The sequence below is a fragment of the Epinephelus lanceolatus genome, chromosome 3 (assembly GCF_041903045.1).
Source record: "Epinephelus lanceolatus isolate andai-2023 chromosome 3, ASM4190304v1, whole genome shotgun sequence".
Lineage (NCBI taxonomy): Eukaryota > Metazoa > Chordata > Actinopteri > Perciformes > Serranidae > Epinephelus > Epinephelus lanceolatus.
The window spans coordinates 27,609,386-27,634,422 of NC_135736.1; the positions used below are offsets into that span (position 1 = coordinate 27,609,386).

Consider the following 25,037-nt stretch of genomic DNA (forward strand, 5'->3'; position numbering starts at 1 on the left):
GAGAGCGCACACATTTTTTAAAAAACGGGAACTTTATTTGTGACGTTCAAAAAGACATTTTCTACCTTCACATAGGAAGATACAAGAACAAATGTTTTCTTAAAAATAAAAAGGGTACATATTGTTTCGAGCAATGGAATGTGGTACAACCAACAGGCATAAATACATTTATTTCAATAAGTACTAGTAAAAAAAGGACTAGCAAACAAAAAACTAAACCAGCACAGCTGCAGTGTTTAGGTAAGTGACAACAAGGCAGGCTTGTAAAGGAGCACTTCCTAAAACCTAACACGACAAAGTCAGTCCATCAGGGGGAGTTTTTACACAGTACATTATCACAGCCTGCAAAACAAACACAGACACTAGGACTAACGACACCGGAGCTGGCTGCCGCCCTCGACACTGTACGCAGGAGATTAAATTTCACAACTTGAGCTTTTTCCTGCGTCCACGACCATCGGGGGTTGCGTCTGACTTCCGTTTCTGGGCCTAGGAAAGAGGAGAAAATTATTAGAAAGACGTCACAAGTATCCACATAAAAGTCAACACCTTCCAGACAATGACAGGAGAGTTGCCGACAGCATTTACAAGCGGACCAGATAAAATGCCTGTCGTGAGAAAGCTGCTCTTCATTGGTCAGAATTTCCATGCGGGAAAAATCCAGGATGTAAACAAAACCTTGAAGAAGAGTACACTTGCAAGATAAATGCGACACTTTCTAATGTCACAATGGAGGGACAACTACGCAGGTTGATTTTAGTGCTGCTCATCGTGGACTATATGGCTGTCATTGTTCATTTTAGTCAAACCATACAGTTTGAAAACGAAGCGCAGCTCGCTCTGGACAGGTAGCAAGACTAACCCAGGGCTAAGCCGTTCTGACCAATGCTGGATAAAACACACATTTTGTCATTTCCTGGTGAAAAACCTCCATTTGAGCTTGGTTTTGGTCAAACATTAATATAATGACACAAGTACCTGAACATATATGAAGACACAATACCAACCTCGATGACACAGTGTTCAATTATTTTGAAAACGGAGCTAAAAAGTCGCAGTTTTGGACATACAAGGTTTCTGCCCAACAGCAACAATTCAAGCGGATGCAACATTTGAGAAAAAAAACCATTCTTCTTCAATGTAAGGCATCAAAAAACAGACATTCTGAAATGCTTTAATCACATGAATGGGTTGCTTCCGGTAATATGAGATGGATCTGGAACTTACCGAGCCAGTCTTTGGGCCGCGTTTCTTCTTCTCAGCCTTCTCCCTTTCCTCCAGCTCCATGTTCTCTCTTTCTATCAGTGTAATCAGGGTATTGCATCGCCTCTGGAGCTCCTGCACACATCACCAACATACTTTTAGTTCAGGCAACATTTGTAAAATAAATAAGTATACAAATAATACAGGGGAAATATTACAAGTACAGAGAAGCCACATTTACCATGGCAGTCCTGGATTTGAGGAACCAGTCGAAGCGGAACTGAGGTGAGTTGCGGATGCACTGACGCAGCTCGTCGTACACGCTCTCCTTGTCGAAGCCCAGCTTGTGTAGCATACAGATAAGGAAGCGGTCCTCCTCCTCTGTGTAGTTCTTGCCTTTGTTGGTGCCATAGGAGATACGGAGTTGATGGAAGGGAGCCTTGTAGCGGCCAATCTGGGCAAGGAGACGAGAAGCATAGTGAGGGACGGTTAATTAAATAATCAATCATGAAGAGCGGATACTGCGATGAAGAGACAATTAAGAGATCAGAGCAAGATTTAAGAGTTTAAGTGTTTAACAGCAGGCTTAATGAGATAAAGCTAATTAGGTAGTTTAAATAAGAAATTAATAGCCAAAGTAGTTGACAGTCAGCTACCTTTGAGTCCAGTGCTTTCTTGATGCTGATCCTTCTCTGGATCCTGGCCTCTCCTCTTTCTATCTGGGCCATGATCTTTTCGATGTCCTGCAGCTCATTGCAGCGCTCCCAGAATACAGCTGGAGGAACAAATAAGCAGGAATTCATTAAACATGCAAAGAAATCAAAAGTTTGATGTGAAATAGAGGATTAAAAAAAGAGTAATTACCAGAATATTCCATGACTTCCTCTGGAGTTTTTCCCTCAACCTCTCTGGCAATGTTCTCAATATCATCTCTTCCCCACTTCTCGTTGGCTTTGATGAACTGGTTAAAGTCACGTTTGTTCCAGATAGTAAATCCCTGCAATGAAGGTACAGTTGATTAAATTACGCACAATCTCGATCCAGACACAAAAAAAATAGTTTGGATTTGCAGCACATTAGCCATAAATTGATTACATACAGAAAGAGTATGATCAGTACCTGTTGCAGCAGGTTCTCCTTCTCCTCCAGCTCCTCCTCAGTGAGAGCCTCAGCCTCATCAATCTTAGCCTGCTCTTCTTTCTGGAGCTGGGCTGAATTTGGCATGTCTGGATTACGGGGAACCTGAGGAGACAGACACAGACTGACTTAGAGACACTTCTAAAAGACATTCCCACTCCAACCAAATGTGTGTATAAACAGTGTTAACAGTCTGTTTCTCATATGACAAAACATCTTTGTTTACCTTGTAGCCTATGGTCTTTCTGTAGAACAGAATTTCCTTTTCTAGAAGCTCAAAAAGACGCGGGGGGAAGAACTGGAAGTCCTGGACATTTGGCTGCTTAGGAGGACGAGGGGCCTGGGAAATGGAGTCAAACAAATGTTATAGATCAACCAGACTAACATTCATAATCAGAACATTGTAATTACATGTTGTTGCATTGATGCCTCATGAGAAATTTATAATTCTGTGTCAAACTGACGTCATACCTAGAGCGTAGGCTCTGCGTTGATGTTTTAATATAACTACACGTCACGGCGACGCAGACCTCCTGGCTATTTTTGTAAGCTGAAACCATTTCCCTCAGTGGAAACAAAGCTTTTATTTACTTTTATTTCACAGATGAGAAAAAATAAATTGTGAAGACAACAGAGCCAACAAAAAAAGCATTTTAAGTCCTGTGTGTGATTCATCCTGGCTTCATATGAGTTTAGGAGAGTCTTCTACCCGCTAGGCTAATTTATGCAATGGGAAATGTCATAGGCTTATGCATGTTGTATATGCATAGAAAACACGTCTAGTATTAGCCAACTATTTTGTTGTACAACCTTTTGAGTTATACTGCAGCAAATTTTGTAACATTACCTTTGTTAAATGCTGCTGTTGTTCCCGGCTACACGAGTAAAGATAAACTCTGCTAGCCGCTAGGCTATTTTATGCAATGTAAAATGTCATAAGCTTGTGCTAATAACGTTAGCATGTTGTATTTGTAGGGAAACATTACTAGTGTTTGTCTGTGAACCCTGTGAGCTACAATGGATCCAAATTTTGTATTTCTGTTTAATACTGTACCTGTTAAGCTAGGTTTTAGATGTGTTATTAATGGGTTCGTTGAATCAAAATTAACTACACAGATACTCAACACAGTGGCATAGAAACCCCACCTCCAACTAGTGCTTTAGAAGTATAATTGCAGAGCTATACAGACACACCACCACACAAGTGTAAATGCTCACACCAGCATGAGCTTTAAGGGTGCTTGTCTGCCCGTACCTTGGGTGCTTTGGGCTCACTGACTCGTAGAGCCTCTCTGAAGTAAGCATCCACAGCATAATTGGCTTTCCTTTCTCTTTTGGGTGGCTCGATCCAGTTGGTAATGACCTGAATGAAAAATCAAGAAGGGAAACAAGGATAAGACTCAAAGGTTCATGTTGTTGGAAATAAAGTCTGGAATTTAAGTACTGACGTTAATCTTTTTACCTTTTTCTTCTCTCTATAATCTTCTCCTTCAAACGTGTACACGCTGCTGTTCTCTGTGTCCATGGTAAAGTTTCTCAGAGTGCTCTCTCCCAGTGAAGACAGCTTCTCCTTCATCTCCATAGTCTAGCAAATGACAAGACCAGATTTTTATTTTTATGAAAACTTTTTTTTTTTTTTTAAACAGACACAATAAAGCCTTTTTTTTTTTACTGCTGCATCCAGACTCACCTTCCTTTCACCTCTCTCCAGGATTGCATCAATGTCATCATCTGTGATCTCGCTCTCTTTGGAGGCAAACACATGTGTAGCACCATGGCGGATGATAGACAGCATCTCATCCTTACCCAGCTTGTTAGCGCTTGGATCCACGAGTCTTCCTGTTAAACAAACAAAAGAGAACTTAGTGGCTTACTCAAATCTCCTATTACTATTTTCTGTAAAGTACCAATTTCAAATTTCCCAGAGATCCTTCATGTACAATTACTTTAATCAGGGCTACTAATTAGACAGGGAGGAGGAGTTACCTTGCTGGATGACAATGGAGTCCAGGCGCAGCTTCATCTCAGCCCTCTCAACAATCCTTTCCTCCACTGTGTTTTCAGTGATGAATCGAAACACGCGTACCTGCTTCTGCTGACCAATCCTGTGAGCTCGGTCCTGAAATATAAAGATTATACTGATCAACTCCTCAACATCTGAAATTCAACCTCTACAGCCTTCACTGTTATTTCCTACTCCTTTCTACTGGCTAATAAAGGTGCAGTTCAGCAATTCAGAGTACTAACCATGGCCTGAAGGTCAACTTGAGGGTTCCAGTCTGAATCGTACAGGATGACCACATCCGCAGTAGCCAGGTTGATACCCAGTCCTCCAGCTCTGGTGCTCAACATGAAGATGAACTTTGAGCTGTTGGGCTCGTTGTATGCATTGATAGAGATCTGAAAACACACACAAAGATACATGGGAATTACATTTATTTTGCTAATCTCATCTTACGGTTTGCTGTGAAAAACAGATGGTAATCAATCGAGGTAAATCACCTGTCTCTCCTCATGTGGCGTCTGGCCATCCAAGCGGCAGTAGCCATAGTTCCTCCACATGCAGTAGTCCTCCAAGATGTCCAGCACCCTGGTCATCTGACTGAAGATGAGCACACGAGAACCTGGAAAGAAGAACAGACGGTAGGATCAGTCAGAGGAATGTGGGAAAAAGGCATTAAACTGTTTGAAATAATCTATTATATGAATGAACTGTATGTACTGCAGATGTGTTTCCCTCCATTTGGTCTGATTAGTATCACACCAAATGTGTGTTGTTCCATCAGGTGTTTTTCTCTTCGTCAGCATCTTAATGTTCTACACTATAAAGATCCTGTACTGGAAAAACTATATGTAAAGATGATAGTGATAAATTCTTCTGACACTTCACCATGAACATTTACATAATTTACATACCCTGCTCCTTCATCTTGGGTAGCAGCTTGTCCAGCACCACCATCTTGCCGCTGTTCACCACCAGGTGGAGGTCAGTCGTGTACGGGGGACCAGGCTCAGCCCCGTCAAACAGGTACGGATGGTTGCAGCACTTCCTCAGCTGCATGAGAACGTTCAGCAGACGCATCTTATCCATCTTACCCGCTGAGTTCAGAATGTCGATGTCCTTCATCAGGATCTTTGTGTACCTGATGGGTTGTCACGTGAGTTAATATTACATACTCGTGTGCAACAATTTAATATCAGCTGAGTAGAACAAAGAAGCTCGGGACAAATTAAATCTTAACTGAGGACGCTTACCATTCTCGCTGCATCTTACTCAGGCCCACATACATCTTGATCTCTTTTTTCGGAAGCAGAGTCTTCTCTACGTCAGCTTTTATACGACGAAGCAAGAAAGGACGCAGAACCTACACAGGAAATGTCAGGTCAGAAGAGAGTTTTAACCCAAATAAGATAAACGCACCTTAAAATCTACGGAGCATAGTTGGACGCTGGCATGAGCAACATTAAAAACTTACAGTGTGAAGACGTTCGACCAACTTTGTATCACCCAGGCAGTTGTTTGTATCGAACCAGGAATCAAAGTCCTTTGGGGGGGGGGAAAATGTAATTAGCACCAGGATACAGAAATTTTCATCTTCACTGATTCGGTGCATGTCTCGGCGATGCTTACCTCTGCTGAGTTAAAGACGTCAGGCAGCAGGAAGTTCAGCAGAGCCCACAGCTCGTGAAGGTTGTTTTGCAGGGGCGTTCCAGTCAGCAACAAGCGATTGGTGGTCTTAAATTCTCGCACAATCTCTGATAGCTATGGGAAATAAATTGCTTTGTTAAGAAATCTTATAAAAAACTAATTAGCTCTGACCTATGTACATATCTATTTTATTTCTATGGCTGTCCGACCTTTGATTTCTCATTCTTGATTCTGTGGGCTTCGTCAATGACCAGGTATCTCCAGTTGAACTTCTTGAACACCGCTTTCTCTATGATGAGCATCTCGTAGGATGTGACACACACGTCCCATTCTCCAGGCAGCAACACATCTCTGATCAGGGCAGTCTGAAATTGAATCAAACATTTTGTTAGTGAATAGTTGGATAGACAACCACCCAACAAACCCGTTGTTTTTTTTTTTCATTAGTGAAGCCAAGGTTTGCAGTACCCTTCAATGACAGACTGTCTACCTAAATAAGAATGGTGTGCATCCTGTTGACAACTCATCACTCCCCATTTTTGCCTCCAGACACACACACAGTAAGTATAATCCAACTTTTCAACACAGTTTTGCTGAGATGCTTGCTACATACATCCAATATTCCCAATATAACCCACCTGAGAAACAAATTAAATCATCTAAAGTGTCTATAAAAAATCCTGAAGTTCAAGCTGGTGTAATCTGGAATAAATGTAATCTTGCATCAGTTATTTTGGTTTGGGTACATCTCACTAGAGCTGCAACACTTAGTTTATTTATCAGTTAGTCCATCGAAAGAAAATTCAAGCAAAAATGTTAAACATTGTACGAGTCTTTGGGTTATAGATGGTTTGTAGGACAAAAGAGGCGATTTCAAGACGTCACTTTGAGCTCTGAAAAATTGTGATGAGCATTTTTCAGTTTTTTGACATTTTATAGACTAATTAACTGTGGAAATAATCAGCAAATTAACAGACTAGTTGCAGCCTTACATATCACAAAACCCAATTTCATCACTTTCACACAAAACCTTTAATCCCAGTTGATTATGTCCTGGGTCTACATACTGCGTTAGTGTGATCAAAAATGCTGACTCAGCACCATAAAACCTGACTTGCAGAATAAAAACTAGGCCTGCTATGCTGAGATTTAGTGTTGCTGGCCAAATCAAATTCCCATTGTACAACCTGCACATTAAAAACGAACAAATAGGAGGTATTACAAAGTTTAAAAACAAATCAAATGAGTATTTCTAATTACAGACATAATATTCTGATGCCTACCCTCTCATCTCTGTCTCCGATCAGGCAGACTGCGCGGAGTGAAGGCACCCATCTCTTGAACTCATTCATCCAGTTGTAGAGGGTGGACTTGGGCACCAGCACCATGTGGGGACCAGGGATGTTTCTGTAGTGCTTCATATAACCCAGCAGGGAAATAGTCTGCAGAGTCTTCCCCAAACCCTGAGAAGCAGCAGAGTGTGTGTGTGTGTGTGAGATGGAGCAGTACATGTAAATACAACAATATTGGGAGACAAAAAAATAGCTGTCATCCCCCTTTAAAATATTGAGGTGTGACTGTGAGAAAGTACTGACCATTTCATCAGCGAGAATGCCGTTGATGCCATTTTCATACAAAGAGATGAGCCAGTTCAGACCACGGACCTGATAGTCCCTCATCTTTCCTGTTTTGACGTCTAAATGAGAGACAAGAAAACTCATCATCATCACTTCTGCTCATAATAGACATTCACCATATAACTTACTAAAAGGGTCATTGCTTACAGGAGGGAGACTCATCAAAGCGTGTGCAGACATTAGTCGTCTTGGTGCTCTCGTTCAGAAGCTCTTCATCCTCCTCTTGCTCTGTACGCCGATGCCGGTTGCTGTTTAAGCACAGAAAATTAACAGTTAATCATGATCACAATGGGAGTAAACTTCCTAAAATAAAATAAATCTACGTGGAGATGTACTCACTCTCCAGCAGACAGCAGATTCTGTTTCTCATCTTTCTTGATGCGAGGACGCCCTGGCTTCATCTTCAGGGGGGAGGTGGGGGTCTTCTGTGCGGCTGGTTGGATGAAATGAGCAAACAACTCTGTTTGCTTCAGCAGGTACTCAAATCTGTTGGTCCGGTCGGTTTGCTATACACACAGCAACACAGTCTTGTCAGCTTATTCATCCAAGAACAGACAGGTGAGTGACAAGTGGTGAAAGCTACAGTACAAGTGTCCTTACCACTTTCTCCTCATATCCCGGAGCAGACTCTTTAGTTTTGGATGAGGAGGAGGAGGATGCATCTTGTCCATCGGGCCCTGCATCTGAAGATGACTCTTTTCCAGCATCTGAAGAGTCAGACTTCTCCTGACCAGGGAAAAAAGGAAACAGAAAAACTCTTGTTTAATGTATATCCTCCGTTTTTTCCAACAGCATCAGACAGGAACAGACTGAACAAACTGCCAGCTCTGTTTTGGGGTGCTCTCTAGGTGCAACAGAGGAGTTAGGGGAGAGATGTATGGTGAAATCAACTTGTGGCTATCATGGAGTTCTAAGCAAGACGACAGAGGAGATACAGGCACACAAATACAACTGGGTTCACAGGCTGAGATCAATGCAAAAAAAGTCAAATTACAAAAAGAAGGGTGCTCAAAGTGCAAAAAATAACTGATGATAGTAAGGACTGAAACATTTGCTGCTGTTTTTATTCACTTGATTATTTTTGGCACTTTGAGCACCCTTCTTTTTTGCATTGATCTCAGCCTGTGAACCTTTTTTGTGGCTGTCCTTCCCAGTTGTATTGGTGTGCGGGTATCTCCTCTGTTGTCCTTTCTTAATTGTCCATTGAACAGACACACCTAAGATAAACTTTTTTTGTTGCCCTAAGTAAGCATAGTTTCACAGCAGCCCTAAAACTTTATCACTGACATCTCCTAACCTTCCCTACATGAAACCCTAAACAATCAGGCAGCTCCTTACTCACAGTGTGTGAAAGAGCACTACTGAAAGTCTTTTGTCATTGCTGCTATTCCCACTGCAGGTCAATCACAGTGCTCAACTTTCCGCACGTCTGCATTTGCACTATTAGACACGTACTACACAACCTTTGTTATTAATAGCACTGCTATTTACAGAGACAGGACACTTTATCGACCACCAGAGTGCAATTTTTGTATTAAATGTATTCTTTGTTCCTACTTTATCACTATGTTTCTCTCAGTACACTTTAAATTGATTACTTATATTAGTATGTATAGTGTTAAGCACCCTTGTTTGTTGTTTAATATACTTTATTTTGTGTATAATAGGTGCTACTAATGTATTACTCTAGCCATTTAAGCTCACTTATGTATCAATGTTTTTATACTTCTGCTGCTGTGACCCTTCAATTTCTCTGCCTAACATCAATAAAGTTTGTTTCATTTACTTCAACTGTTGAGCTGCACACATGAAACCCCTTATTTTATCTAGGGTTAATTAAAACAAAACCCAAAGTGCTGGCATGCAGCATCCCTCTGTTTCAGGAGCCATGGCTGCCCTGCATGCCGCACTGTCCCACTGAAAACAAAGACGCAGATGGGACAGCTGAGCGGGGCTGCTGCGAGTTACTTTCACGAGGTTTCCCAAAAGCCTGATCACAGTCACGAGCTATTCACTCAGTGAATCAGGCCTGGGAGTAAACAAAAAACACGCTGGGACTTTTAATGTTGTGATCGATGGGTTGCTAGCAAGGCTAAGCTAGCAGCTAGTGTGGGCGCTTATGAAACAGGCTGGCCTGTGCTGTGACGCTAGCTTCAGTCCCGAGTGAATGGGACCGAGCTGTTGTTGTCGTGAGCTAACAGTTGCGCCACCGCGGCTAACTTAGCTAACAGTTAGCTCACACAGCCCGCATTAACATCGGCAAAGTGAAAGTTTAACACGGCTGAGTCTCAGGAACAAGTGGGTAACGTTCAGGGACGATGGGTACAGGGTTTGAGACTTCAGCAGCAGCTCTGTGGATGATGTACGCGGTGCTGAGAGGAGACAATGCCCATTTTAATGCCCATCTTACCTCCGCTCCTCCGGCTTCTTCAAGTTCAGTCTGCTCTTCCCGCTGTTCCACGCAGTTTAGGATTTCGGACATTTTCTATCGGATTTCCTCTTCGAATCAGAAATATTCGTCCGTTACTTGGTGTCTTGTATGATCCCGTATAAGAGCCGTTAAAGATTTTCCGAACTTTCTCGCGGTAAATGGGAACTATCCTGCTGTTTGCAATGAAAGACACACCGGTTGGTCACAGGCAGCACGTTCCCGCTAGCAAGATTTTTCTCGGGCACCCGCGTTCACACAGCGCCAACCCGGTGTGGGCTCTATCGCGAGACTTGGCGATGCTGCCTTCAGCGGCTGTTGGAAAAATGTGTTTTTACGTTAGATGATTTTAAATGTCTCTAAATTACAACTACAACTACGACTTAAACTGCTACATGAACTGCATTAATCCACATACAGGTCCTTGCTCTTTTAATGTATCTTGCCTTGCTAGTTTGTGCCTCTTCTTTGCTCACCTGATTGTTTCTCTTTTTATGTTTTGCTGCTAATTTCTTTTATCCATTGCTGCTAATTTCTTTTATCCTTGAACATGTATCCCCTGACTTGTTATGCACATTTTCCTTGTGTTAAATAAATAAATGAATAATAATAATAAATAAACAAATTCGCCTGTGCCTACCTATTTGTCTGCACATAACAGTATTTACAGTGCAACCTACAGCAAGTAAATTACAACATCAGTCACATATTAGATGGCAGAAAGGAAATGCAACAATAAGAAAAAACATTATTATCCTTGGTAGACCACACAAAACAGTTTCTTTTGGTTAAACCAGACCACATAGTCTTAAAGACAAAACTTGAATCTAATTGCATGCAAGCACAAAATAAGCTCTATAAATTGTGTACTAGCTGTAAGTAACTGAACATATGAGCACATTTTCATTGGAGTACATGTGTATATGTTTTTGTTTAAATTTTTAAGATACGTTTCCTGTACATACAAAATAATTTGCTGCAGTATATTGGCTCATACCAGGTTGCCTCTTTAAACCTTTATGATTACAACAGTTTGACCCCAGTATAGTGTTTTTGTCCTCAGGAAATTTTTATTTCAGTGTCATAGTAATAACAGGCTAATAAAAAGAACTACTTTGATTATTTTAAGTCCATCAATCATGTAAACTGCTTATGAGGACAAGTCTAGATTTGTAATTGGCAGGCTGATATTTAAATTATTATTTTTTTCTTCAATAGAGGGATATCCAGCATGGCTCTCATAAAAGCTGAGATGAACTTGTCCAAATAAACTTTCACGTCGACTCACATATACTAAAACTCCCTTTACAGGTTAAGCCTATGTGAAATAAGATTCCCTGTACGATTTACACTCATACTCTGCATGCAGTATTTCTTTACATCATTTGTTTTACAAACATAATATCAACTTAATTTTTGTTTTCCCATGCTGCTTGATTAAATTCATTATAAATGTTTGCCTACCGGAAATATATTTCACATATACTTAATTTCCTGTGTCACTGTAATCTCGATTTTCAGGTTTTTTAATTTAAAAATAACAGAGAGCTTCACTCTCTCTAAAGGGACAACAACAGAAACACTACAGAGTTCATTTGATAGCCAATTTATGTTCAACAAAGAACACAACTTCACCCGAGACCACCATAGTCGAGATGTACGAGGAGTATTTGAATGCAGCACATCAGCTGTAAGGAAACGGGTCAAAAGTGGCCAAATATCTTAATGAGAATTTTACTATACTTTTTATCTTGGGATTCGCCATATTTAGAAACATAGTTTTCGGAGAAACACTGATTTTACCACTCAAAATTCAACAACTGCGAAACAGGCAATGAAACAGCTTAACACAGGGGTCCTACCAACTTCACTGTCCATAGGAATGACGTCTGTAGGGTTAATCAGCTGATTCTGAGCGATGAAATGAACCAAAATAATACGGTTTATCTACTAAAAGAGGGTTAACATCTATCGAGAGTGGAGCATATTCTGGTCGGACATTGTTGTCATGCTTTATTTTGGTAAGTACAGAGCGTGAAGCTCCTGTATTGTGTTACTACATGACGGTATTTATGCTAAATCATAGGCACCTAACAGTTACTCAGCTAACCTCTGTGGCTAACGACAGGCCTGTTTGACTGCTTTGTTCGTATTTTTTTATTGTTGTAGATTGATGTTACTAACATCTGTTGGTATATGCGGGGGATTTGTCCCAAGAGGTTTGATTGTAATTAACATTAGAGCCATGTTTTAACCGCCGGACGTAAAGAAATAACCGTTAACCGTTAATGCTAGGCGTTAGCAAGCTAGCCGCCTGTAGCTACACAACAAGCACAGATAGCGGTTGGTGGCTGTGTTCCTGAAGCTGTGAGATAAGAGGAAAACATCAGTGTGTGGTGTGTGTTAAATACGTGTAATATCATATTAAAGTCTATTCAGTATTCTTACATTTGCTGCTCGAAAAATATGTATTGCTTAAATTGATTATTAATACATCACCTACAATTACAACTGTGGGATGGTATGAACTGATACTCGAGCTACCACAGATTAAATATCTAAGACAGAGATTTAAATGGTAAATATTTACAACTATTTTATATGAACACTTTTTACCTTACTAGGACAATAAATAAACAAAATCCACAAAGGGCAGAACACGGGATAAAAAAAACAAATATGAGATCATGGGATGTTTAAAAAGTCAAGGAAAATTTTCTTTATTTAAAGCAAGATATCACACATTGTACATACAATAATTATGTGAGATCTGTCCCATTGGCTAAATAAACACACCATTTTCTCTCAATTCTTTTTGAGGTTGTATGAAGTAGGTCATCTATTCTAGAAGATATAGGTCAGGGGTGTCAAACATACGCTAGAACTGGCCCACCTAAGGCTCCAATCTGGCCCCCTAAATGCCAAGGCTAAGGGATGTCATGGTTCAGGAACAAGTTAAACACTGTGTTGCCTACTTCATCTAAAAGTCTGCTTCAGAGGTTTTTCCACCCTGACCAGAACACAGCTCTCTGATATAACAATGAATACTTACTGTGGCCATGTTTAAAATGTTCAAGATTGTGCAAAATATTGTCAGTCAGCAGCTTTAGTTCAAACAATCTGTATCAGGTAATGTATGGATAAATGCACATGTAATGACAGTGAGAAGTCGACTGACTGAATGTGGAAATACTGAGACATACTGTTGAAATTGTACTTATTTTTCTTTAGACATCTCAGGCTGTTAATCTGTTTTGTAAAAGGATGAACGTCTGCAGAATGGTAATTCTTCACACAAAAAAGGGAAATTATTCGAGCTGATGGTACTAAGAGGTTATTGTGTGATGATCAAATTGGGCTGTATGTGGTCCATGAACTAAATGAGTTTGACACTCCTGGTCTAAGTGTGTAACAATATTGACAAAAAGGCCAGCAGTGGGACAGTTTTTCTGCCAGTATTTTTACATGCTGCCAACAAGATCTTTAAGAGATAGGTATCATCTTTACTTAGTCTGTCAGGGATGTATCCAAGATAAAGGGACATGAACGTTGTACTAATATTAAAACCCAAAGTTTTTCAAAATGATTGTTGTTACTTCCTTACAGGCAGTCTGAATAGGACAACATCAGAATGGGCATGGTCAATCATGATTTCTCCACACTTCCCCCAGCAGCATTGCTGAGTGCTAGTTTGTTTTCTGTTTGGGCGTGATGACAACGCGATCAGGTTTTTCCAGCAGAAGTTCGGGAGTTAGTGGAGGTAGACTGTGTTTCCTAGACACTCAGCCACATGTCCTCAGTTATTTCAATGTCCAGCTCTTTTTCCCATCGTCCGTGTAGTGCCCTTATCCAGTGACATGATACCATGGAATAACTGGCTTATTAGACCTTTTGTTACTGTAGATAACTGATAGATTAATCATGTGTTGGACTGAGAACATGTTTTTAAAGGAAAAATACAAAAACATGACATTACCTTACCTGTCAAAAATCTCCACAAAAAGGATTGTCAAAATTGAGGCAAAAATTCTGTGACAGATGAACTGAAGCCTCCGTAAATATTACGTCTGCTTTAGATTCACATTTTGAAATATTTAGGAAAATATATGAAGATTTTCAAGCAAGTATTTAGACAGTACTCACTGTTTTCTAAAAAATAAACTTTATCTGTGTTACTCGGCTTCAATGCAGCTCGGTCTGTAGAAAAGTGACGACTGTGTAATAAACAACCTATTTTGCTTTACAGTTTTTTTGCATTCATAAATTTAAATTTATACTAAAGAGATTCGTCGATTAAATGACTAATCAACACAAAATGAATCTACATCATTTTCTAAAATAATTTAATTGTCAGTTATTTTTCAAGCAGAAAAGTTGTTTTTCCTAATTTTTAGTATTCGCTGCATTTTTCCATTTATACCATAGTAGAGTCGTCACTTTTAAGGTTGAGGACTGTTGGTCAGACAAATTTGAAGACATCACTTTGGGCTCTCTAAAACTATGTTTTATTTTCTGACATTTTTAATAGTAAAATTGAGGAAAAGATTCACCCAAAACATTTTTTACTGTATTTTTTAAATGCAGTAGTTGAAATTTGTTGTGTTCTAGCATAATATTACAACTGTTTTTTCCTGTCTTGTGCACTACATAGCTCCATACACAAACACTGTAGCCTAATTATGTTGTGTGATACTTTGAGGCCCAGTTGCCAAATGGTGTAAAGCAACTTCTTCCCTTCAGTAGTCACATCACAGCAATGTCTACAGCCCAACATTCCAGTTGCAATTGTCTACCTTTGAATGCTGACAGTCTGCGCACTCAACAAATGAGGACAATGTGTGAACTCTAGACTGGTAGAAAGGACCCTGTGCAACTACAGGCTTTTTTTCACAACAGACATTTTGATTTATCGTAGTATGAAAAGCACAGGTGTTACTTATGTTAATAACAGTGGTTTTAATTAATACCATTGCAAACTATGTCCTCCATGAAGAAAGCTTATCAAAGACTGGACTCTTTTGCTGTGGAAATGTGTTAAAAAGCACACTGTGATATATTAAATGAGCGCAGAAGTTGTCAGCTAATTATTTCCTCTTGTGTCTTCTACAGACCGTCATCATGGACAAGATACTGGAGGGCCTTGTGAGCTCCGATCACTCTGTTCCAGTGAAGAGGGCCATTGTGAAGAAGGTAGTGGAAGCAGCTGAGAAAGAGGTGACGGAGGAGCAGTGTCAAGCGTTGTTTACTCTCACCACCCGCCTCATCTTGCTTGGTGAAGATGCCTTCCAGAAGCAGATTGGCTTCCAGGTTTTGGAGGCCTACGCGCGTTACCACCGCCCGGAGTTTGAGCTTTTCTTCAGCAAAGACTTTGTTCACACTCTTCTCCTGCAGGGCTACGGCCCGCTGGACCGCAAAGACCCGGTCATAATAGACTACGTTCACTGCTGCCTGCGGCTGCTCATCAGCTGCCCCTCGGTGCTCGAGATCTTCAGCGTGATTCAGGTGGAGGTTTTAAGGATGGTGTGCGAACGTCCCGAGCCTGCTCTTTGTGCTCACCTGAGCACTTTGCTGTCGGACTTTGTGCAGTGCATCCCGAGGGAGAAGTCGGGCGTTTTGTTCTGCCAGCAGCTGGTGAGGACCATCAGTTACTTCCACTGCTTTGCCAGCGAAGAACGGGAACTGCAAGAGTATGTAGGTCAGGTGACAAAGGTTAGCACACTGCTGCAAAACATCTGGAAAGCGGATCCAGCCACGCTGCTTCCCTCGCTGCAGGAAGTGTTTGCCATTATCTCTTCCACAGGTGAGACTTCCTTCCTCTCTTCCTTTCCAAATGGCTATAACACATAGGATTGCAGTGAAGAGGAATACAAAAGTATCTTTTTTCAAACTTGATAAAAAAAAAAAAAAAAAAAAAAAATTATTGTTTGACAGCAGAAGTTTTGGAACACCTGAAATAAAGTACAGACATCATAAAGAAACTTATAAGTATACTATGCAGGACTTTTTTCTAAAGTAATCTCTCTCAATCATCACTTATGAGCCACTAGAAGTTTGTAAGCTGCATGCGTCCAAGAGGAAGCTACAAAAATTGCGGACGCAGCGCTGAAAAAACGCAGACGTAGCAGGGCGAAACACCGATCTGGGATTGACTTTCATGTTCAGTCTCACTGGCGATGCTGTTTACAAACAGTATCCGACAATCCACGCATAGTATACCTTAAAGATATGAACAGATTTGTATTTTACGCATCGATTTATAAATGTCTGCCTACCAGTAATGAGTATTTGGCAGCACGGACCCATGACTTGTACCCCTCACTCCATAAATCTTGGCATTAACACCATGGTTGTTAGCACATGATTGAGCACCCTGGAACAGTTACCTTGTTTCATTTTGGTTTTGCAGGGCCCTGCCAATAGCTGACTTTGATCCCTTGGCTTAGTTCTCTTGTTTGTATTTGTATAGGTTGGATGTTCATCTAACAATATTTAGTATTATTAGCACACTGATTATCTTCATTTTGGCGGTAGTGGCCTCATTTTACACACTTGTCACTGCTTGGAGTAATTACCTCCAAACCCACTGATTCAAGGAGTGTGTTTTCTTCAAGGGCAAAAATTGAAAAGCATTAGCTGTGAAGATGTAGTTGAGAATATTACAAGCTGCAGTTATTTTGTTATTAGTAAATTTTAGGGATGTCCTGTGCCTGCTGTGCCGTGTTTTACAAGTGACTGAATTGTGGAGCAGCAGGCAGCAGTTTCAATTAAATAGCCGGACTGACAGCATGTGTCAGTGAGCGATGCGAGCAGAGCCGCTGCGGGTTAAAAGGTCACTCTGCCTCTGTTTCAGTGACATTTTTCAGGTGAGCTGTGTTTCCAAAGTGCTGCTGTCAAAAATCCTGTCCCAACAACAGAACCACAGTCCCCTGCTAGATATGTTATTTAGGCTTTGTTTGCGTTTGCTCTGTGCAGCTGTATTATGTATAAAGAAATAGGTACGGTGCTCAATACTCAATGTTGAAGACCTTGGATCTGGATAAGGGGCCAAAAAATTTAATTAATCCAAAGTGAAACAGAATTTTTAAAATGCTTTTATAGGAGATGGACCAACTGGTTGGTCACAGTCCAAAGGTGGGTCGCAAATGTGGCAAGTTGTAAAAACACACTTTATATTGAAGTACAGTGAATTTGCGGTCAGAGCTCTTATTTTGAAGTGCAGTTTCCTGCTGTAGAGTGAGTGACTAACGGACAGCTACTTGATGGAGACAGCAATCTAGCTCGACAACATGGCAAGTATGACGCTGAATATAATAAACTGTGTGGACCTTGAACTAATGACTGAGGAGAAATCTGGACCCCATCACTGGACCAGTTGGGAACCACTGGCTTATATGTACCCCACTTACTGATACAAAAAGAAAAAATGGGGCTGAATAATTACGTACTATTTCAACTGTGATTTCTTTTTTGCAGACCCCGCCTTTGACCCATCCATCGCTCTGGCCAGCCTGGTGCAGCACATCCCCGTCCAAATGATCACAGTGCTCATCAAGAGTCTCACCACAGACCAAAATGTTAAAGACGCAAGCATGACTAAAGCGCTCTGCAGGTAACCCCACACATCTAGTCATCCAAAATAAATGTTACCATAATTATTCCACAGTTTTGCACATTATTTACACTCCACATTCCTCTCTCTGTCCAGGATGATTGACTGGCTTTCTTGGCCCCTGGCCCACCATGTTGACACCTGGGTTATTGCTCTGCTGAAAGGACTGGCTGCCGTTCAGAAGTTCACTATCCTCATAGATGTCACTCTGCTTAAAATTGAACTGGTTTGTAGTTTTCATTTTGATTTATTATAGACCTCAGGAAGAAGCTTGACGGGAAATTGTATACATCATTAAAACTACATGATAAACTGCAGTAATAATTAGGTATTTGTAGTATTTTTTCTTAAAGATTTATCATCTAGGGCTGGTAAAAAGATTCACTTGAATTCCCCAGTTTGTATTCATGACCTAATGATTTTGTGTTTTTTATATCCATAGGTATTCAGTCGTCTGTGGTACCCTATTGTGCGGCAGGGGGCGCTAGCTGTGCTCTCCCACATGCTGCTGAGTTTCCAGCACTCTCCTGAGGCCTTCCATTTGGTATGGGATCTCCTGCCTCCTCACAGCCCATTTCCCTGTCATATGGCTACTTTATTGGCTTTCTCATTTTCTTCTCTTCTGGCTTAAATTACTTGAAAGCTGCATAGACTTCTTTTCCCAGAACTCCAGGCTCGGCACTGCTCTCCTTCTAATGATGTGTGAAGCACTTAAATGCCGAGCAATGGCCCTTGAGTTGGCCAATTTCATTAGTGTCTAAAAACATGAATAGTCTCAAAAATACTCAGCAAATGAGACCGAACCCTCTGTGGGGTTCCTGATGTGCAGCTACCCTCTGGTTGACTGTACTGCATATTTGTGTGATTAATATTAGCAGCACCTTCCAGCACCACGGTGTCCTAAACATTCTCTTGTATTCGTTCCAGGTTGTTCCACATGTGGTGCATCTAGTCCAGTCTTTGAGGACAGATGGTCTCCCCACCAGCAAAGCTTTCTTACTGCAGTTCACTGAGCTCATACACTGCATGATGTACCAGTACTCCGGCTTCCCTGACCTCTACGACCACATACTGGACGCCATCAAGGTAAAGTTGCTTACCTCAGAAAGTCTTTTTTTTTTTTTTTTACATGACATAGATGATCAAGAGTGTATGTAAATGATTCAATTTACCTTCTCAGGATCTCCCAAAACCTGGAGAAGAGAAGATCAAGCTGGTGTTGAATCAAAGTGCCTGGACGTCCCAGTCCAACTCATTTGCCTCAGGTCCTCTGAGGCAAGTTGGGAAGTCTGAGACCGGCAAGACTGGCCTGGTCAACCTGGGGAACACCTGCTTCATGAACAGCATCATCCAGACCCTCTTCATGGCCACAGAGTGAGTTGTATATGCAACCACACACACACAAGCTTGTTGCAGGCATACAGGTACTTACAGACAGTCTGAGTGTAGTTAACCTTTGTTTGTCTTCAGTTTCAGGCGACATGTTTTATCATTACCTCTAAATGGTTCCAACACACTAATGAAAAGGCTCCAGATGCTCTTTGCTTTCCTTGCACACACTCAGGTTAGTATTGTCCCGTGTGATTGATATTACATAATATAATTAGTGGTGACAACAACAGTTGATGACTCTGTGGTGCTGTCTGCATGTGTGTGTGTGGGTGTGTGGTGCATGTCTGTTTCCTGCAGAGGGCAGCATATGCTCCCAGAAACTTCTTAGAAGCATCTCGGCCTCCCTGGTTCAATGTCGGCTCTCAGCAGGACTGTTCTGAGTACCTCAGATTTCTTCTGGACAGGTATGGTGGCGCAGATTGTGTCAAGTTAGTTTTTCAAATTTGAAATCCAAAATTGCCTTTCCTTTATTGTTCCCCCTTGCCAAATGAATGTCAGTTGTTGCCACTAAATGCAAAACGAAACAAAATGTAATTTATAAACACATAAAAATCCCTGTGAGTGTTGAGTGTGCATGACTGCGGCTCACTGCTGTAAATCGTAATTTCTTTAGAACTAAATGATGTGACTGAAGCTTGTTGTTTAGACAGAATAGAAGTGGTGCACTATCACAGCAGTGGCACAACCTAAAATCGATGCACAGTTGTGTTCTCTCCTCTAATGTTGATTGCCCCGTCTCCTGATCTCAAGGTTACACGAAGAGGAGAAAACACTTCAGGTCTTAGAATCGGTAAAGCCAAAGGTTGCCCCCCCTGTTGACACAAGCAGCAAAGACCCAACAGCGCAGACTTCTCCAGAGGACGGTGAAGAGACCTCTTTGACCTCAGCAGAAATCAAACCTGAGGATGATGGGAGGACTTTGACAGAAAGGATGTTTGGTGGGAAGCTGATCACATGTATTCGCTGTATGCAGTGTAACTGCATCTCTGAGAAGGAGGAGCCTTTTACAGACCTCTCTTTGGCCTTCTGTCCTCCTGCCACCTCTCGGGACAGCCCTCAACCTGAGGGCTCCTCAGAGGAAGCCAAGGTTCTCTGTCAGGGATCTGTCAATGGCGGCAGTGAAATTCCTGAGCCGGGCTCGGCCAAAGCCCCAGCTAGCAATGTCAGTTTGGTGCCATTGACAAATGAGCCTCCTCTGTCTGTGCCTGACCTGGTGAACTATTTTCTGGCTCCAGAGATCCTGGACGAAGAGAATGCCTATTTCTGTGAGAAGTGTAGCTCCCTCCAGCGGGCAGAGAAGAACATGAAAGTGGTGTCAGCACCGGAATACTTGATCCTCACCCTGCTGCGATTCTCATATGATGCCAAATGCCATGTGCGGAGGAAGATTCTGGACAATGTCACCATCCCGCCACTCATGAGACTTCCTGTGCATGCTACTTCAAAGCCTGCACAGTGCTCCTCCTCTACCTCTTCTCCTCTGCAAGTGGACTCTCCTGAGAGCAGTGAGAATCTGGCCAAGAAACTCAAACCATCTCAAAAAGATGAGGAGGAGGAGGAGGAGAAGGAGAGGATAGATGGAGCAGAGCAGATACACAAAGGAGGAGGGATGTCAGTCCAGTCAGTGCCCTATGTCCTCAGCTCAGTGGTGATGCATTCTGGTGTATCGTCCGAGAGTGGCCACTATTACTCTTACGGTCGTAACATTAACGGAGCAGATGGAACACAGCATCCAGCCAACCACTTTGCCCTCAAGGAGGATTTGGGGAACGGCCAGTCCGAGTGTAGCCTCTCCACTTGCTCAGCTCTCTCAATTCCACATGAACAAGAGGAAACACTACCTAACAGTGGCCAGGAGGCAAAGGATTGGCTGCTGTTCAATGATAGCAGAGTGACATTCACATCCTTCCAATCGGTGCAAAACATTACAAAACGCTTCCCCAAGGACACAGCTTATGTGCTCATGTACAGGAAACAGGAGCTACCGGGGCAGAACGTAAACGGGGGATTGATGGCAAATGGAATGAGAGTGAGTGCTGAGCCTCCCCTGCAGAAAGACCTACTGGATGCTATTATCAAGGACAACAAGCTGTATTTACAGGTATGTGGGGGTGAACAAAAAACATGCGTCTCCTACGTGCAGGCGTGATGTCAGTCCCTATAAATTATACCAATAAATGCAAGTGTGAAGTGATTAGCATTAGAGCAAGTATTTAATCTGCTGCTAAGAGGTTTGTTGGGTATTTTGGGATAAATATTATTGGATGAACACTGTGCTTATTTTCCACGCGTTACATACATTTTACACATAACGTCATTACCACTAACCCCTCTAGTAAGCGTGAGGTTATTATGAAAGTCAAGGGCTGTACAAGATTCTCTCAGGTGGAAAGAAGCTGAGGGAAAACAGTGTATATTTTACAGATGACTGAGAGCTTGCAGAATATAGGATTTTTTTTTTTTGACTGAACTTGAAGCCAAATCTGAACTGTCCTGTTATAAGACATGAGGTGTAATTTCACGAGTCATTGAACTGTGGTGTGTTGAGTTGACTTTCCAGCACACTTGTGTAAGTGACTGAAGTAAATCACCTCTAGAGGGTGCTGTAATAATGTTAAGTGACAACACTGAATCACTGTCAGTCACATTGAGCTACACCAGTGCTACATTAACTTGTTGGCATAGCGTAAGTTAGTTAGATACATATTTAGTTCTGTCTAAATCTGAAACATTTCTCTTTTCCTCTGTGCCGTCAATAGGAACAGGAGCTCAATGCTCGGACCCAGGCTCTCCAGGCCCCTTCATCCTCCTGCTCATTCAGGCCCAACGGTTCAGATGACAATAACCCACCAGGGAGCTGCGGCCCATCTGGTGGAGGTGGAGGTGGAGGGGGCTTCAATACCATTAGCAGACTGGTCTTCTGAAAGAAAAAAAATGCTGCAGGAAACCCTGACGAACTGGCACCAAGCAAGTCCTGAAGTGATCATACAGAAGCCTGAACCGTTAAACCATAGATGTGCATATAACCTCATGAAAAAAAGCACTGAACTGATCCAAAAACACACACACATGCACACACACAGCATCTGTGCTGATTCTGATTTTAGATTTGGTTTTTTGTTCTGAATATAATAGTTGTTTTTTTTTACCACTTTCAGTAATCATTTAACAGTATTTGATTGATTTAGATGATTTTTTTGTGATCTCAACATTGTAATCTTCGAATAATCCTCCAAATTTTAAAACGTGAGGTAGATAATACTTATTGGTGCAAATGTATTCTCTCCCTTAAATGACATAATAATAAAATAGTAATAATAAACTGTTGCATACATTGATAAATGTGTGAAACTGGCTGAGTCTAGAACATGCCCATATTATCTGGCTTGTCAGTGTTTATGATATTACCTCACACACACAAACACACACACACATACACAAACAAACATATGCAAATACATGCATGTGCAGTGCACAGTATAATAGACATCTGTAAGATAAACAGACTTTTTGATTTGTCATAGTTCTGAACATACAGTTCACGACCTTTGTTTACTTTTCTGATTTGCATGCAGCTTTTCTCCCCGAGCTGTGGGGTTTGATTTTCACGATATTTTAAATCTTTTTTGATGTGTGCTTTGCTGTGTTTTACAGGTTTCATATCCCATGCAATAAATGTACATATGACTTAAAATTCTGAATAATCATGGAATACAAACCTATATGTGGAAAGTTGAATACTATATTTGGGAAATCCCAAGATAAAGGCATTTTCAGTCTGAATAGTTAATGCTGTCCTCCCACTAATAGGTAGAGTTATCTACATTGGAAAATGGCAAATGACTTCTTTGAACATATTTGACAAGACTTAACTGTTTGACAGCGTATTTTAATGTATTCCTCTGATTTGATCATTCAGGGAGACTTTTGTGTTCATGCTGATTTTATGTGCCTTTTGATATTTAATGCAGATTTTTGAAGAGGAATTTGTCGGAATACACAAATCAGCTGTACTGTGTTGATATTCATAATGGCTTCACCTTTCCCTAAAGTAAAAACAAACCAGTATTTGTTGTATTGTCTTACTTAACCAGGCTGGTTATTGAAGGTAAAGCTATTTCAAGTGGTATTTCAGCAGAGAAAGGCTGATGTTGGAGACTAAACTATAAACGTCATGGTGAAGACAAGGCTATACACATTGTTGAAAATAAGATAAAATGCAATTAATAAATACTCTGATACTGACGGAAGGCAAGACAAAGCAACAGGTGATTTCTGGAAACTGCAAATTATTACTGTGGACAGGAGCCAAACACGACAGTCATGAGTGTGTTGCTATGCTGAAGCATACTTCAATGTCTGCATGACCTTACTTGTCACATCCCCACTGCAGAGAATATATTGATCAGGAGACATCTCTAGTGCTACATCTTGATTTGGTGGGAGCGATTTTTTTTTGTTTTGGTTTGGATAGGTCATTATTTCCAGTGTTGGGGAGTAACTAGTTACATGAAACGGAGTTACATAATTGAATTACAAAATAAATATAATTGTAATCAGTTACTGAGAAAAAAATATGCAATTTAATTACAGTTACTTAAAATGTTGGTGACTACAGAGGGCTACATCCAATTGTTTTTTAGGACAAACCTAGAATATAACATTAATTCTGTTGCTGTGCATCTTTTTACCATGCGGAGGCACCTTCTTTCCACTTAAGGAAAGCTGTTAGGAGAAATTTGAGTACATCATGCACTTGTATTTTTGAGGACTTTGCAGGTTTATTGTCCAGTAAAAAAGTAAAAAAGCAATCATATGTCATAACTTCCATTGCTTTGATGAAGTAATTAAATAGTTGTGTTACATTTTTAACAGGGTAACTAGTAATCTGTAACCCAGTACATTTCAATACACACTGCCTAACACTGACTATTTGTTGCACCAGTGCCAGTTTTCTTCTGTCAACTAGATCTTAGTATGACTAGATGGATTTGCAAGTTAAACGTATTTTTATTGATAAAGTTATTCACATAAAAAATGGTTAGGTTTGGTATGCTATTGATACTTCAAATCTCAAGAATCCTACTCCAAAACATGCAGATTTTCAGTATGTAAGCAACTTTGTTGATTAAAAAAAGAATACAGAACCATATATTGTTGCATAATTCAAAACAAGCCCATGTATCATGTTTTTGCTTTGATTGCAAAAATATTTTTGCACAAATGGAAGTGAGGATAAACAAAACACGGACAGAAAAGGGAACTGGGAAATCACATGCGGGCACTTATTCTCACAGGAATAGGACAAATTACATTTGTAATGTTGAAATAGCAAGTTGTGTGCAGAGGTGCCCTTTATTACTAATTAGCAATTGATATGGTAAAACACAGCAGTAGCACTAAAGCTTCCAAAGGGCATTTGGAGAGAAAAAAAATCAATGATCCTCAATTATTAATCAACCAAACCATTTCACTTTTCTCCCCACTTTTGTTGAAATGTTACGGCTTGGGAATGGTATGACACTATATCTCGTCTTTATATTTAATGTGTATTCTTATAATATTGAAAAATGTCATTGGCTTTTATAGTTGCATAAATTGCATATGCACTCATATTCATTTAGCATGTACTGACAGTAAATAAGGTCTGGTCTGTTCCTCCAGTGTGGCTACAAATGAGTTATGCACTGTGACTTAGATGTCCTCGGTTGAACACATTTATGCTGTGGAGCCCATAAACTAAAGATTTATGCACCTGTAAGGCACAGCAACAAGACACAGCATTAAAGGCAACTTCACAGCCTCTTAGACCAAAACCACACCAATTTCATGATGCATCAAGAACATGGCACACAAGCTACTTGATACTGGACTGTGATGCTAAATGTAAGGTATCATGAAATGGAATTCATTAAGTGCAATCGGTGTATTGTGTCTGCAGCCTTTAATTGCTCCCTATTTCTTCATCAATATGGAGGCTGT

At 40.8% G+C, this 25,037-nt stretch overlaps 2 protein-coding genes across 2 annotated transcripts; one reads left to right on the forward strand and one right to left on the reverse strand.

The window, feature by feature from the left end:
* Window positions 1-13: 13 nt before the first annotated feature.
* Window positions 14-10,304, reverse strand: smarca5 (SNF2 related chromatin remodeling ATPase 5). Its single transcript, XM_033625226.2, has 24 exons — window positions 10,037-10,304; window positions 8,227-8,352; window positions 7,966-8,132; window positions 7,774-7,874; window positions 7,585-7,685; window positions 7,273-7,452; window positions 6,199-6,354; window positions 5,972-6,103; window positions 5,817-5,885; window positions 5,596-5,705; window positions 5,257-5,483; window positions 4,843-4,964; window positions 4,588-4,740; window positions 4,327-4,459; window positions 4,031-4,179; window positions 3,803-3,925; window positions 3,596-3,703; window positions 2,567-2,680; window positions 2,323-2,445; window positions 2,068-2,200; window positions 1,860-1,978; window positions 1,445-1,657; window positions 1,228-1,338; window positions 14-489 (listed from the first exon to the last, which is right to left on the reverse strand). The coding sequence occupies exons 1-24, from the start codon at window positions 10,106-10,108 to the stop codon at window positions 424-426; spliced, it is 3,108 nt and encodes a 1,035-aa protein (XP_033481117.1). The 5' UTR covers window positions 10,109-10,304; the 3' UTR covers window positions 14-423.
* A 1,528-nt stretch (window positions 10,305-11,832) lies between these two features.
* usp38 (ubiquitin specific peptidase 38) lies at window positions 11,833-23,300 on the forward strand. The gene is made up of 11 exons (XM_033624681.2): window positions 11,833-12,075; window positions 15,164-15,854; window positions 17,528-17,663; window positions 17,760-17,889; window positions 18,106-18,207; window positions 18,591-18,749; window positions 18,844-19,037; window positions 19,134-19,227; window positions 19,353-19,459; window positions 19,806-21,156; window positions 21,815-23,300. Exons 2-11 carry the CDS (start codon window positions 15,173-15,175, stop codon window positions 21,977-21,979), a joined length of 3,120 nt encoding a protein of 1,039 aa, XP_033480572.2. The 5' UTR covers window positions 11,833-12,075; window positions 15,164-15,172; the 3' UTR covers window positions 21,980-23,300.
* The last annotated feature ends 1,737 nt before the right edge of the window (window positions 23,301-25,037 follow it).

What these genes read in the sequence shown, in the direction of transcription:
- smarca5 (XM_033625226.2), bottom strand. Translation starts at nt 10,108, where the DNA reads ATGTCCGAAATCCTAAACTGCGTGGAACAGCGGGAAGAGCAGACTGAA. An exon ending in GCATTCTCGCTGATGAAATG is followed by an intron (nt 7,453 to 7,584) that starts GTCAGTACTTTC and finishes GCTGCTTCTCAG; the next exon opens with GGTTTGGGGAAGACTCTGCA. An exon ending in ACCCAAGATGAAGGAGCAGG is followed by an intron (nt 4,965 to 5,256) that starts GTATGTAAATTA and finishes TCTTCTTTCCAG; the next exon opens with GTTCTCGTGTGCTCATCTTC.
- usp38 (XM_033624681.2), top strand. Translation starts at nt 15,173, where the DNA reads ATGGACAAGATACTGGAGGGCCTTGTGAGCTCCGATCACTCTGTTCCA. An exon ending in CTTTCCTTGCACACACTCAG is followed by an intron (nt 19,228 to 19,352) that starts GTTAGTATTGTC and finishes TGTTTCCTGCAG; the next exon opens with AGGGCAGCATATGCTCCCAG. An exon ending in CTCAGATTTCTTCTGGACAG is followed by an intron (nt 19,460 to 19,805) that starts GTATGGTGGCGC and finishes CCTGATCTCAAG; the next exon opens with GTTACACGAAGAGGAGAAAA.